We start from the raw sequence: 14082 nt of genomic DNA, 5'->3' as shown, positions 1-14082 counted from the left end.
GAGGCACAAGAATCACTTGAACCTGGGAGGCAGAAGTTGCAGTGAGCCAAGATCGTGCCACTGCACTCCAGCCTGGGTGACAAGAGTGAGACTCTGTCTCAAAAAAAGAAAGAAAATAAAGAAAGAAAAGAAAAGAAAATCAGCCAGTTTCAGCTGTCTCTGAAGGAATCCCCCCTAAAAAGTGCTCTGTTGGCCAGTTGTGGTGGATCACACTTATAATCCCAGCACTTTAAGAGGGTGAGGCAGGAGGATCGCTTGAGCCTGGGAGTTTAAGACAAGCTTGGGGCAACATAGTGAAATCCCACCTGTACAAAAAAAAAAAAAAAAAACCCAATACCTGGGAGTAGTGGTATGTGTCTGTAGTCCCAGCTACTCTGGAGGGTAGGCAGGAGGATTGCTGGAGCCCAGGAGGTCGAGGTTGCAGTGAGCTACGATTGTGCCACTGCACTCCAGCCTGGGTGACAGAGCAAAACCCCATCTCAAAAAAAAGGAGAGGGGGAGCTCTCTCCACACTGTCCACATTAGGGTCAGACCATTAAAAAAGAAACACGTGGGGAATCCTAATGATCACAGTAGTAACAACTGAAGTGAGAGAGCCTCAAGGGAAAGAACCCAGAGAGCCTAAGTCACCCCACTGGAGCAGCCCTCCTTTGCTTTCTGGCAGATCTGCTTTCCATTTGTTCTGCTTTCCTAAAACCCTGGAGAGCTCTGTGCTTTGTTTTAATAAAATTTCCCCACTCTCTTCCAGTGCCTTCCTACCTTCTCTAACTACAAAGTTCTTTATGAAGTCAAGGGAGGTGTTACCTCCTTGTATGGAGTCAGACATCCATAGGTAAGCCAACATCTCTCTCTGTACAATCTCCATTTATGAACATGGTTATATTTCTTTTAAATAAATATTCTTTGCCTTCAAATAATTCTTTCCTACTAATTACAACATTTCAGCCTTGTCCCCAGTTGAAGTTCTCTCTTCCTGCCCACCAACCCCCCGAACGTGTTCCCAGGCCTTTCCACCATGTAAACCCGTAATCTTTTATGCCACTATCCATATTGGTTTATAAAACAGAGGTATGCAACACATTGGAAAGAAAAATGGCACCTGTCAAATACCAAACCCTATGAAATGCCTGTGCAATTTCACTTTTCACCTAGTAAATATCCAATTATTTTCCAGAATAGCTCTTTCCAGAATTCAAATCTGTTTCCATTAATATTAAAAGTTTAGAGGTCTGGGAGAACAGGAAGTGGCTGATTAAAAGCAGATGGGGTTCATTATCTGGTGAATCACGATCCAGTATTTCCCACCCCCATTTGCCTCTCCCCCTCCCCCAACACCATGTTCTGCCTCAGCAAAGGTCACACTCAAATTCTCCAAATAAAAACTTATCCTATAACATTTCAAGAGTGGAGCTCTGTTTTGGAGGCCTTGAGACTAGTATCATAAAAGAAATTTATTTCATACCATTTTTGCCAGGAAAGCAAATATCTTCCAAAGTATTGACTAACATTCTGTTGCATAGAAAGGATGCCCATTGCGCTTGTTAGAGTCAGGCTCTGCTTGAATGTTAGTCATAGAATGAAATTTAGAGTTGGAAGGGTCTCTTGGAGGTTCCCTGTCCATTTAGTAGATGCAGAAACTGAGACTGTGAGGAAGGAAGGGATTTGCTGAAATTGCACCTCCAGTTAGTGGCAGAGCTGGGACTAGGATACATATCAGTGCCAGGCATTGCTGGTGTGTGGGAAAAATGCCGAAAGGACCTGAATGAAATGAATTGCAGTCATTTCTCTGTCTGCTACATCTCCATGGACCACATGTTAATGGCTCATCTTTTATTTGCTCCCTTGAGAATTGACCCAAAGGCAAAGCCAAAATGGGTATTTTGATGCAAAGCATATTAGGAGGCCAGAAGGCAAAAGGAGGTACAGTCTGGAGCTGCTGGCTGCACTTGGCTGGGAAGGCTTTGCTGCAGGCCTTAGGAGACTGCTCATTCAATGCTCTAGGTGCCAACACCAAGAAGAGGCGAGGCCAAAGGCTGAACACTGGCTATGGCAGTGCCCACCCCTTCATGGAGTCCACATCTGATAAGCAGGGAAAGTGGAGTTACGTGACATGTCCCTTGGAGGTGAGGAGCAGCCCTCTCAGTGACCCAATGTTCCAAAGTGGGGCAACTATGGTAAGGCTCGGTGCAGGTTAAAAAAAAAAAAAAAAAAAAAAAAGGCATGTGTTTTTCAGCATGATTTGGAAAAGTATTCAGACAGGACACGAGGGAATGGACTCAAAAACAAGGACCAGCCAGTGCCATCACTATACACAGGTGACCTTGGTAGTGTCTTCTCTACTCCCAAGACTACTCAAAACCATCTCTTAGATGTCCTGAATGTTGCTGGTGAGAACTGTGAAATTCTCACCAGCAACATACAGGGCATCTGTTCCTCAAAGGCTTAATATAGTGTTACCATATGACCCAGTAATCCCACTCCCAGCTATACACATACTCAAGAGAACTGAAAGCAGAGACTTGAACAGGTATTTGTATACTAATGTTCACTGCATTGTTACTCACAATAGTCAAAGGGCGGAAACAACCCAACTGTCCATCAAGAGATGACTGGATAAACAAAAAGTGGTCCATGTGTGGTGGCTCACACCTGTAATCCCAACACTTTGGGATTGCTTGAGCCCAGGAGCTCGAGACCAGCCTGGGCAACATGGTGAAACCCCATTTTCACAAAACATACAAAAAAAAATTAACTAGGTACAGAGTAGCTGTAATACCAGCTACTCAGGAGGCTTAGGTGAGAGGACTGATTGAGCCTGGGATTTTGAGGCTGCAGTGAGCCATGATCTTTCTACTGCACTGCAGCCTGGGCAATAGAGTGAGACCTTGTCTCAAAATAATCATAATAGCCATCCTAATGGGTGTGAAGTGGTATTTCATTGTAATTAACTACCTGCCCTCTTTTATGGGTCTTATGGTCTTACTTTCACAGTTATTACCCTAGTGTCTATTTGTTTCTTGGAACTCTAGACAGGTCTGCGTATGGTTGGAAAGACGACCCTTTGTGAAACGGTGCTTGAAGAAAGCAACAGCTCCCTCTGCTGCCCCCAGCCACAATTTTGATACAACTTTTTCATATTGATGAGCCAAGATCTCCCTACCTAAATTCTGACCCATTTCTTCTCACCATACCATGATATTGCTATAGGCTCTACCACTATTCTATCTCACAAGTTTGAAAGAAGAAAACCTACTCATGTTGCTTGCAGCCAGCAAATGATTCCTGAACAGATAGATATGCCTTGATTGCCAGCTGGGAGCCTTCAGCCATTCTGTCTTAGTTCACTTTCTGCTCCTATAACAGACTGGGTAATTTATAAAGAAAATAGATTTATTTGGCTCATGGTTCTGGAGCCTGAGAAGTCCAAAGGCATAGTGCCAGTGTATGCTTGGTACCCAGTGAGGACCTTCCTGCTGTGTCCTAACATGGCAGAAGGGCAAGCAAGCATTCAAGACAGAGAGAGGAATAGGGCTGAAATCATCCTTCTATCAAGAGTCTAGGAGAGTTCCAAGATGGCTGATCACTAGCAGCTCGGGCACGTAGCTCCCAGTGAAAGCGCAGAGAACGAGAGGACGCCACACTTTCAGACGAATATTTGTAGCTCACAGACCAGGAGATTCCCAGCGGAGGAGCTCCACGGGTCGCCAGAGCGACTCTTGTGGCCGGCGCAGCGGTTTTGCTGGCGCCTTAAAGCAGCAGTTCTTGGTGCAGACTCCAGAGATTCCTGGGCAGAAAGGCACCATCAATCTTAACACCGCTGTCTTGGCCGGCGCAGTGGATTGCTCAGATTTCAGCGCTGGGAATCAAAAAGTTGGACGTCCGCTCAGAGACCTAGTTAGAAAGTCGGTAATTACAAAGACGACAGATGGATAAATATATAATCAAGGGAAGAAAGCAGCCTAAAAAGGCAGAGAATACTCAAAATCAGAATGCCTCTCCCTCTACAGGGGATTGCAATTCCTCATCAGAAACTGAACAAGGCTTAATGGAGAACGAGTGTGTTCCAGTAACAGAAGCAGGTTTCAAAATGTGGGTGATGAGAAACTTCTGTGAATTAAAAGAACTTGTTCTAACCCAATGCAAAGAAACTAAGAACCTTAAAAAAAGGTTTGATGAAATGCTAACGAGAATGGACAATTTAGAGAGGAATATAAGTGAATTGATGGAGCTGAAAAACACAACACGAGAACTTCACGAAGCATGCACAAGTTTAAACAGTCGAATTGATCAAGCAGAAGAAAGGATATCAGAAGTCGAGGACCAGCTCAGTGAAATGAAACGAGAAGACAAGATTGGAGAAAAAAGGATAAAAAGGAATGAACAAAGCCTCCAGGAAATATGGGACTATGTGAAAAGACCTAATTTACGTTTGATAGGTGTACCTGAATGTGATGAAGAGAATGAATCCAAGTTGGAAAATACTCTTCAGGATATCATACAGGAAAACTTTCCCAACCTAGCAAGGCAGGGTAACATTCAACTACAGGTAATACAGAGAACACCACAAAGATATTCTTCAAGAAGACCAACCCCAAGGCACATAATTGCCAGATTTATTAGGGTTGAAATGAAGGAGAAAATACTAAGGGCAGTCAGAGAGAAAGGTCAGGTTACCCATAAAGGGAAACCTATCAGACTTACAGCAGATCTCTCAGCAGAAACCCTACAAGCCAGAAAAGAGTGGGGACCAATATTTAACATCCTTAAAGAAAAGAACTTTCAACCCAGAATTTCCTATCCAGCCAAACTAAGCTTTATGAGCGAAGGAAAAATTAAATCCTTTGCAAACAAACAAGTACTTAGAGAGTTCACCACCACCAGGCCTGCTTTACAAGAACTTCTGAAAGAAGCACTATACATATAAAGGAACAACCAATATCAGCCTTTCCAAAAATATATCAAAAAGCAAAGAACATTAATACAATGAAAAATTTACATCAACTAATGGGCAAAACAACCAGCTAGCATCAAACGCCAGTATTAAACTTATATATACTGCAATTGGATAAAAAGCCAAAACCCATCGGTATGCTGCATCCAGAGCCATCTTACATGCAACAATACACAAAGACTCAAAGAGAAGGAGGAAGATTTACCAACCAGAGAGTAAAAATAAACAAATAAACAAAAAGCAGGAGGTGCAATTCTCGCCTCTGATAAAGTAGACTTTAAAGCAACAAAGATCAAAAGAGGCAAAGAAGGACATTACATAATGGCAAAAGGATCAATGTAACAAGAATAGCTAACGATTCTATAGATCAACAAGATAGAAAATTAACAAGGATATTCAGGACTTGAACTCAGACCTGGAACAACAAAACTTAATAAACATTTATAGAACTCTCCACTTCAAATACACAAAACATACATTACCACCTCACACCTATTCCAAAAGTGACTATATAATTGGAAGTAAATCACTCCTCAGTAATCGCATAGCATTTCATAGGTTTAAATGAAATATTGGTTGGCTGTTTGTTTGTTATCTTCTTCCCTTATTCCTTCCTGACTACATTATTAAATATAATTATCAGTATACAAGAGGTTTTTAATACCCGTTACTAAATTGTATTCTAGCCTGGGCAAGAAAGCAATACTCCCATTCTCTCTCCCTCTTTCTTTTCCTTTTTCCTCCTCCCCATTCTCTCTCTCTCTTTCTCTTCCTTTTTCCTCCTCCCCATTCTCTCTCTTTCTCTTTAAAAAAAAAAAAAAAAGAGTCTATTCCTATGATATCAGAATTAATCATTGATGTGAGGGCAGAGACCTTATGGCCTAATCAACTCTTAAAGGCCCTACCTCTTTTTTTTTTTTAAGATTGATGGTGTTAATTGTTTAGAAAATAGAATTCTGCTGTTTGCTTGGGGCTCTGGACACTGCACAACTGAATAAATGTAAAACTCAGAGTCTCGCTACACACCAGTGGGGGTGCCATGCAAACCCACAGCAAATAAATGGCATTCGGTACTCACTGTGCACAACAGGAGAGCATTTTATTTTCATTGACGTGGATGAAGTACAATTTCTTCAGCAAACTCAGCAAAAACTGTTAAGGGGCAACAATGAACTCTGCATTTAAAGAAAAACAGAAAATGAAAACACAAAATCCTAAAAAGTAAATAAAGGCTCTAGGTCAGCACACTGGTATGAAAACACTCATCAACAGCACATCTTAATCATACAGGAAACAATCCTTGCTTATCAGAGGTGCCTATCTAAATTCCGTAGCTTACCAATATCTTCGTGAGAGTAGGCCAAAAAGAAACAGAAAACCTCGTATTAAAAAAAAAAAAGGTTTCTTTTCCCTAAATGTCCTAAATGTTTTACTGAAGCTAAATTTGAAGGGGAGAGGACGTCAGTCTTACTCGTCATCATCATTGAAGTCATTATTGCTGCGGTCATCCTCTTCCTCAACCACCGGGATCTCCACCCTGAAGCCACTGTACTGAATCCCACTGGAGCTTGCGGCCAGCATCTCATCTGCAGCGTTGGTCGGATCACTGGCAGAGAGCTGCATGTCATTAGACGTGGAACCTGCCATCGTGAACATACCTCCAAAAGTTCCCTGAGCCATTTCTGTCACATACGGCTCCAGAGCCTTTGGGACCAAACTTCTGGCCATTTTAAGGTCTTCGGCAGAGCAGCTCCCAGACTCCAGTCCTAAAGTCATGCCCATCCATTGCAGCACTTCTGTGTAATCGTGGATTTCAAATGAGTTTTCAAAATGAAACAGATAATCAAATCTGCCATTGGAGATGGTGCAGTTGACGAGGCCCTTCTTGCTGGTGCTGACAGTCACAAAGGGCAGGTGGATGACTGAGCTGGGCGGCGGCTGCTGGCTGCCCTGTTCCTCCGCATACCGGTTTCTCTGCACCAGGTTCTTGAAGGCAATTTGCTGTAGAATAAGTTGTTGAAGTTGAGATTCTTTCTCCTTTATTCTTTCAAGTCTTTTCCCTCTTTCCACCTGTAAGCTTTGACAGTCCTGAGCCGAGTTGGTGGACAGACCAATCAGACCAATCCACTTGATCATCTTCCCCTCCCTGGAGATGATGTTCACGGCCATCAGCACGCTTAAGATATCATAGATGCGCCGTTTTACGTTTTTCAGGTCACAAACTAACTTGAATGGTGAGAGGTGGTTGTTGGCAGCTTTGAACTCGGCGAGCAGCTCACCCACCACTTCCTTATAGGAAGTGGTCCCTTTCTTCTGCACCTTCTCCCAGACCTTCATGGAGAAATGTTGCAGGCTTATGCCATTCTTCTCTACTTTCCTGCGGCATTGACTGACCAACCAAGGTGAGGAGTTGAAAGGCTGGTTCTGAGAGGCAAAGTGAGTGCTGGGTGGGTTTGGGATTCCTACCACAAAGATGTTTGATGTTGCCGGTCCCTGAGGCGTACCAATTACCACTTGCTGCACACTGTTAACAATGGACTCTCCAAAGGGTTTTGGTAAGAGCGGCCTCCAGAGCCGTTTTAGGGTGTAGGGCTGAACCTCCATGGGGCCACTGGTCTGGTTCTGGTCCGTTAAGACTTTGAGTTCTTTGCTAGCTTCAGTTATACTGATATCTTCTGCCATGTTGCCAGATCTGGGAAATGAATGCTATAAATGTTCACCGTCCCAGAGAAGAAAAACGATTTTTTGTGGCCGAGAGTCGGGAAGTCGGGCCGGCGCTAGGTACGCAGTGTGAGGTGCGTGGCGTTAACGTGCGCGGCGTTAACGTGCGCGGCGTTAACGTGCGCGGCGTTAACGTGCGCGGCGTGAGGTGCGCGGCGTGACGTGCGCGGCGTGACGTGCGCGGCGTGGGGTGCGCGGCGTGGGGTGCGTGGCGTAACGTGCGCGGCGTGGGGTGTGCGGCGTGGGGTGCGTGGCATAACGTGCGCAGCGTGGGGTGCGTGGCGTAACGTGCGCGGCGTGGGGTGCGTGGCGTGGGGTGCGTGGCATAACGTGCACGGCGTGGGGTGCGTGGCGTAACGTGCGCGGCGTGGGGTGCATGGCGTGGGGTGCGTGGCGTAACGTGCGCGGCGTGGGGTGCATGGCGTAACGTGCGCGGCAGGCCGCCCTCCGAGCAGTGCGCCTGCGTGGCTTTTTAACCCTTCAGTCCCTCCTCCTCCAGCCCTATGTTTTAATACTGTTACAATGGTAATTAAGTTTCCAATGCATGAGGTTTTGGAGGACACATTTAAAGCATAGCACATCCTAAAGGGACTGATGAAAATCAGATGTGTAGGTCTCTGCAGGCCCATCTATCATTTCTTCCCAGCCACTGTCTCACAAGAAGCTGGATCTAGGCTCTTGCAAGGATTGTATTTTCACCTCCTGGTCAAGAAGCTTCCTGTGGAAGAATCAAGTTTTTGTCTCTCTACCCAAACAGCTACACTAAGCCTTCCTGATTAGATAGAGTGGAGATGGTGAAAGGAAGTTAACAATATACAGACAGTATCATTAATTTGTCGGGCTGTGGTACAATCAGTAGACTAAGTCCACAGCCTTCACCTCACTTCAGAAGCTACACACATTGCTAATGAGAAAGAGATCTAAGGCGAGAACAGGACAAAGCCCAGAAGAAGCAGACGCCTGTGACAGTCTCTTTCTCACACCCTCCCTTGGTCTCAACTCTGCCTCACTCACCAAGAGTCCTAATAACCATGCTACAAAGGCTCTGTGTCTTTAGGCCTGCTTCTCACCAACTTCCTCTAGAACCTCAGCTCTGGAAATAGGAATGTAATTGCACACATGCATACACCTCAGCCTCAAACACACAGAGATGCTGACTCACTCAACTCGGGCTGCCATAACAAAATACCATAGACTGGGTGAGTGAAACAATAGACATTTATTTTCTCACCGTTCTGGAGGCTGGAAGTCCAAGTTCAAGTTTCCAGCAGGGTTGGTTTCTGGTGAGTGCTCATTTCCTGGGTTTCAGAAGTCAGCCTTCTCACTGTGTCCTCACATGGCAGTGGGGCTTGGGGATATCTCTTCCTCTTTTATAAGACCACGTCCTATCATATTTGGGACCCACCCTTATGTCCTCATTTAACCTTAATTACCTCCTAAAGACCCAATCTCCAGAAACAGTCAAATTGGAAGGTAGGGCTTCAACATATGAGTTATAGTGGGTAGGGTGACAAAATTCAGTCTATAGCATTTGCTAAACAGAACCAGAGCTGGACAACAGTGAAAGAATAATAAAATTCGGGATTAGGAGTTCAACATATACATTTTAGTGGGTAGAGGGACAAAATTCAGTCTATAACATTTGCCTAACAGAACCAGAGCTGGATGGTAGTGAAAGAGGTAAAACATATTATTCAGGAACTATTGCAATGGGGCAAAGAGACCTCAGGATAGAACTGGGCTCAATTCTTTTTTAAGGCAGAGTCTTACTCTGTCACCAAGGCTGGAGTGCAGTGGTGCGGTCCAGGCTCACTGCAACCTCTGCCTCCCCAGTTCAAGCGATTCTTCTGCCTCAGCTTCCTGAATAGCTGGGATTACAGGTGCCTGCCACCACACCTGGCTGTGAGCCACTATGCCCGGCGTAGGCTCAATTCTAAATGCAGTAGAGGCAAGAGGATTGTAGCCAAGGAGCAGAGTGAAGTGGTCAATGGATGAAAAATTACTAAGAAGAGACATCAAGGGTAGGTGAATTTTTGTTTAACCAACTTAACAAGATTCTTGCTAAAGGCAGGCTGGGGTGATCAGATATCAAGGGTCAGGATGAAGAGTCTGATCAGATATTAAAGGTGATTGGATATAAAGAGCGGGGGATTCTCACTAAAGTAACTTAAACTAAACTCTTGCTAAAACTAGACTCAGCAAGGATGGGGTCAAAAAGAGAGCTTACAGGAGCCTATCTAAAGTTTAGTTAAGGAGAGAGTTTTAATCCCTCTGGTTTCCCCAGATTTATGTTTTCTCACTTGCAAAATGTATTCATTCCATTCCAGCAGTCCCCAAAGTCTCCACTCTTTCCAGCATCAACCTTAAAGTCTAAAGTCCAAAGTCTCATCTAAATAGCATCTAAATTATATATTGGTGAGACTCAGGGTAAGATTCATTCAGAGACAAAATTCCTCTCTAGCTGTGAACCTGTGAAACCAGACTAGTCATGTGCTTCCAAACTACAATGGGAAAGAGGCATAGGATGGACATTCCCATTCCAAAAGAAAGAAGGAAGAAAATGGTAATGAGTCCCATGCAAGTCCAAAACCTAGCAAGGCGAATTCCATGAGATCTTAAGGATCAAGAATAATCTTCTTTGGTTCATCACTCTACCCACCACTTGGGTGGCAGTGCCACCTTCATGGCTCTGCTAGGGCCCTGCCCCTTCAGTTATCAGGGAGGGTCCAGCCCAAAGGATTGTCTATAAAGGCTGCCTTGCTCCTCAGACACAGGGCAGGGTCATCCTGGCCCACTGAAACTGGAAAGGTGGTATCACCCTTTGAAACTGAGGTAGAAACAGCCTTGCCCCCTGGGCCTGTGGCAGAAGTGTCAGCCCTGATTATCTATAAACGCCTTCATGGTTATTCTCATTTTTCCTTGAAGAACAGTACAATTAGCAGCCAAATAGCTAAATGGTCTGCTCCTGAGAATCCAAGAACTTCAAAAGTCTTCCTTCATTCTGTGTAGCTTTCTCTATCTCCTTTAGTTCAAACTAGCAGTGTTTTGTGTTTTTTGCTGATATAATCCCACTTCTATTTCTGGCGTCTGCTGAGATGGCTAATTAAATGCATGAGTCCCACCTACAATCTCTTTATCAAATGGTTGTTCAGCTGTAGCGTTAGTGTTTTCTTTAGAACAAGTTTTATTTTTTTGCAATATGGATAGTCAAGTTGTTAAGTTCTGGTTCCTTTATGGTTAACAATTTCTTCTTTAATTCCTCTCTCTCTTCTTGCATTTTACTATAATTAGGAGAAACCAAGCCAATCCTTCAACACTTTGCTTGGAAATCTCCTTTTAGCTAAATATCCAATGTCTTCACTTGCATGTTCTAACTTCTGCAAAACACTAGGACACAGTTCAGCCAAGTTCTTTGCCACCATATAATAGAAATCACCTTTCCTCCAGTTTTGAATATCATGTTCTTTATTTCTCTGTGAGACCTCACCAGGAATACGCTAAATGTCCATATTTCTAGTATGTGCCACAAGACTCTAGCCTTTTACCCGTTATCCAGTTCCAAAGCCACTTCCACATTTTTAGGTATTTTTTTACAGGAGCACCCCACTTCTCAGTACCAAAATCTGTCTTACTGTGTTTGGGCTACCATATCAAAATACTGTAGACTGGTGGCTTAAACAGCATACATTTATTTTCTCACAGTTCTGGAGACGGGAAAGTCTAAGACCAAGCTTCTAGCAGGAGTTGGTCTCTGGTGAGCACCCTCTGTATTTTGCAGATGGCTGCCTTTTCACTGTGTTCTCACATGAAAAAGAGAAAGAGAAAGGAGGAAAATAAAGGAAAAGAGAGAGAGAGAGATTTCGCTTATTATAAGGATATCGTCCTGTAAGATTAAGATTTCACTCTTACGATTTCATTTAATTTTAATTACCTTCTAAAGACTCTATCTCCAAATATAGTTAAATTGGGAGTTTGGATTTCAGCATAAGAATTTTCAGAGTATGCAATTTAGTTCATAGCAGGTGCTCTACTGGTTTTTTTCTCAGTACCCTGTGGTAGCTGCAGACAGGTAGGCTTTGCTGAGCTCATTAAGCATTGGCAGAACTTCTCAGAGACTTTGCTCAAAATGTAAGGCGCCAACAGAGCAAAAAATGGCTCCTGACATCTAAGTGTTGACATGCTTACCAAGCCTCATCCAGGCTTCCCACTCTAACATTTGAGAGGCACAGAGCAAGAATAAAAACAAGGCATATGCCTGATAATTAAAAATTATAAGTCAAAGCAAAAAAATTATTAAATAAAATATGTCTCTATCTTCCATTTTGACAACTATATATTTATAAAAGCAAAATCAATAAATATCTGTAAAGTGATGGTTTTAAAACTATTGAAAGTCAGCACAATATCAAAGATGACTGAATTTAATTATGACTGCACGTCTGAGTGTTCTTATGGGCTAGCAATATATGGATGAATAATAATGTAAAGATATACATATTTCAGGAATTATTTTGTATTCCATAAAATTAATTTTGTCACCTTCAGCAAAAATCACTGTATGTATTATTCATTTCTGTAATAGTAAATTTTTACATAAAGTGTAATTTTCAGTAATGATCCAAAGCAGAGGTCAGCAGACTTTTTCTGTTAAGGGATAGATAGTAAAAATTTGAAGTTTTGCAGATACCAGACAGTCTCTATTTCAACTACACTCTGCCATTGTACTACAGAAGCTATAATACTCACTATGTAAACAAATAGATGTGGCTGTGCTCTAATAAAACTTTATTTATAAAAATAGGCAGTCCACTTGTGGGCCATACCCCTGAGCTAAATGAGTAAAACATAAAATGTAGGATGACATCAGCAATATGGCAGAGTAGGAAATCCAGCCCCCCTTGCCCCACAAAAACAATGATCTGATAACTACCCACAGATGCAAATAGCACCCAGGAGTTTTCCCATGGCTCAGCAAAGTAAAGGTTTATCTAGTCCTATAGAGCAAAGCAACCTCTCAGTACCTAGAAGAAGAGAGGAGGACAGATTTAGGAAGAGACTTTTCCTAACCTCTCATGGCAAAGGAATCACACACATTTTAGCCCAATAAAAGGGAAGGTAGTTTGTCCTAGTGGAACAACAAAGGGTGGCCTGGCAACCACATGAATTCCAAATCTTGCTGTGTGGCTTGGGGAAAGTTGCTACAGGCCGGGTGTGGTGGCTCATGCCTGGTCTTGAACTCCTGACCTCAGTTGATCACCCTTCTCGACCTCCCAAACTGCTGGAATTATAGGCATGAGCCACCACACCCGGCCTGTAGCATCAAATTCTTATCCCCTTCCTGCCTTGACCACCACCAATCCCAGAGACTCCTGGGACCTTGGGAATGTTTTCTGATATTGCCAAGACCAGCCTGGCCAATATGGTAAAACCCCATCTCTACTAAAAATAGAAAGAGTAGCCAGGCATGGTGGCACCTGTAGTCCCAGGTATTTGGGAGGCTGAGGCAGGAGAATCACTTGAACCCGGGAGGCGGAGGTTGCAATGAGCTGAGATTGCACCACTGCACTCCAGCCTAGGTGATGGAGCAAGACTTTGTCTCGAAAAAATAATTCGATGCTACAAAAAATAACTTTTCTCTGGGGAAGGAGAGACATGGTGAGAGCTGTCTTCAAATACTAAAAAGCCATCCTGTAACAGAAAGCACAAACTTGATCTTTGTTACTCCAGAGGAAAAAGTTAGAAACAGCAGGCAGAAGTTACACAAATGCTGGTTCCAGCTCAATTTAAGAAAGTCATTGCTAATGACTTAAGTGGTTCAACAAAAAAAAGGGCTATTCAGGCAGCAGTAAACTCCCCGGGCAGTTTGTGTTCAAGTAGAGGCTGTGTGTCTATCTGCTAGGATGCTACCAGAAATTTTATTGGCCAGATGGACAGTTGGGATAAATGTTCTTTCTAAAGATCCTTCTAACACCATAGGAGTCTATGCATGCATGGGACAACATCAAATTTAAGTCAGCTCAATCTCATAGGGCCTCGACTCACTTTACAGAATTAAAAAATCTGATTACTGCAATGGCATGCCACTTTGGGATTATGTCATTGTATTTCCTTCAGCAAGCTCAAAACATTTTATGTGTCTCTTTTCTATCATCTGGCATTGTAAGCAAGGCATGATTCTCTACTGATTGTGAAACAAAGGTCCCCAAAAGATGTGACTTCCGGGGGTCATACTGAATTTGTGGGGGAATTTAAAGCAGAACACAAGTTTCCTGACTCACAGCCCAACTCCAGTGCCAGCCCTCACAATGCAAAACATGCTCCATTGCTCTGGGATAGAAGAGGCTCACTTGACCAATTTGGAAATCCTCTCACTGTGTTGAGATGAGTAGAAAACAGAATGTGGACTTTCC

At 43.4% G+C, this 14082-nt stretch overlaps 1 protein-coding gene across 1 annotated transcript; it reads right to left on the bottom strand.

Annotated features, from left to right (window-relative positions):
* Positions 1 to 6418: 6418 nt before the first annotated feature.
* On the bottom strand, positions 6419 to 7633 carry TFDP3 (transcription factor Dp family member 3). Its single transcript, XM_012474309.1, has one exon. It carries the CDS (start codon positions 7631 to 7633, stop codon positions 6419 to 6421), a length of 1215 nt encoding a protein of 404 aa, XP_012329732.1.
* Between the last annotated feature and the right edge of the window lie 6449 nt (positions 7634 to 14082).

This window comes from Aotus nancymaae, unplaced genomic scaffold (genome assembly GCF_030222135.1).
Source record: "Aotus nancymaae isolate 86718 unplaced genomic scaffold, 86718_ANA_hifiasm-v0.15.2.pri h1tg000004l, whole genome shotgun sequence".
Classification (NCBI taxonomy): Eukaryota; Metazoa; Chordata; class Mammalia; order Primates; family Aotidae; genus Aotus; species Aotus nancymaae.
Note: the sequence above shows the minus strand (reverse complement) of the source record. Positions and strands in the feature narration are given on the sequence as shown.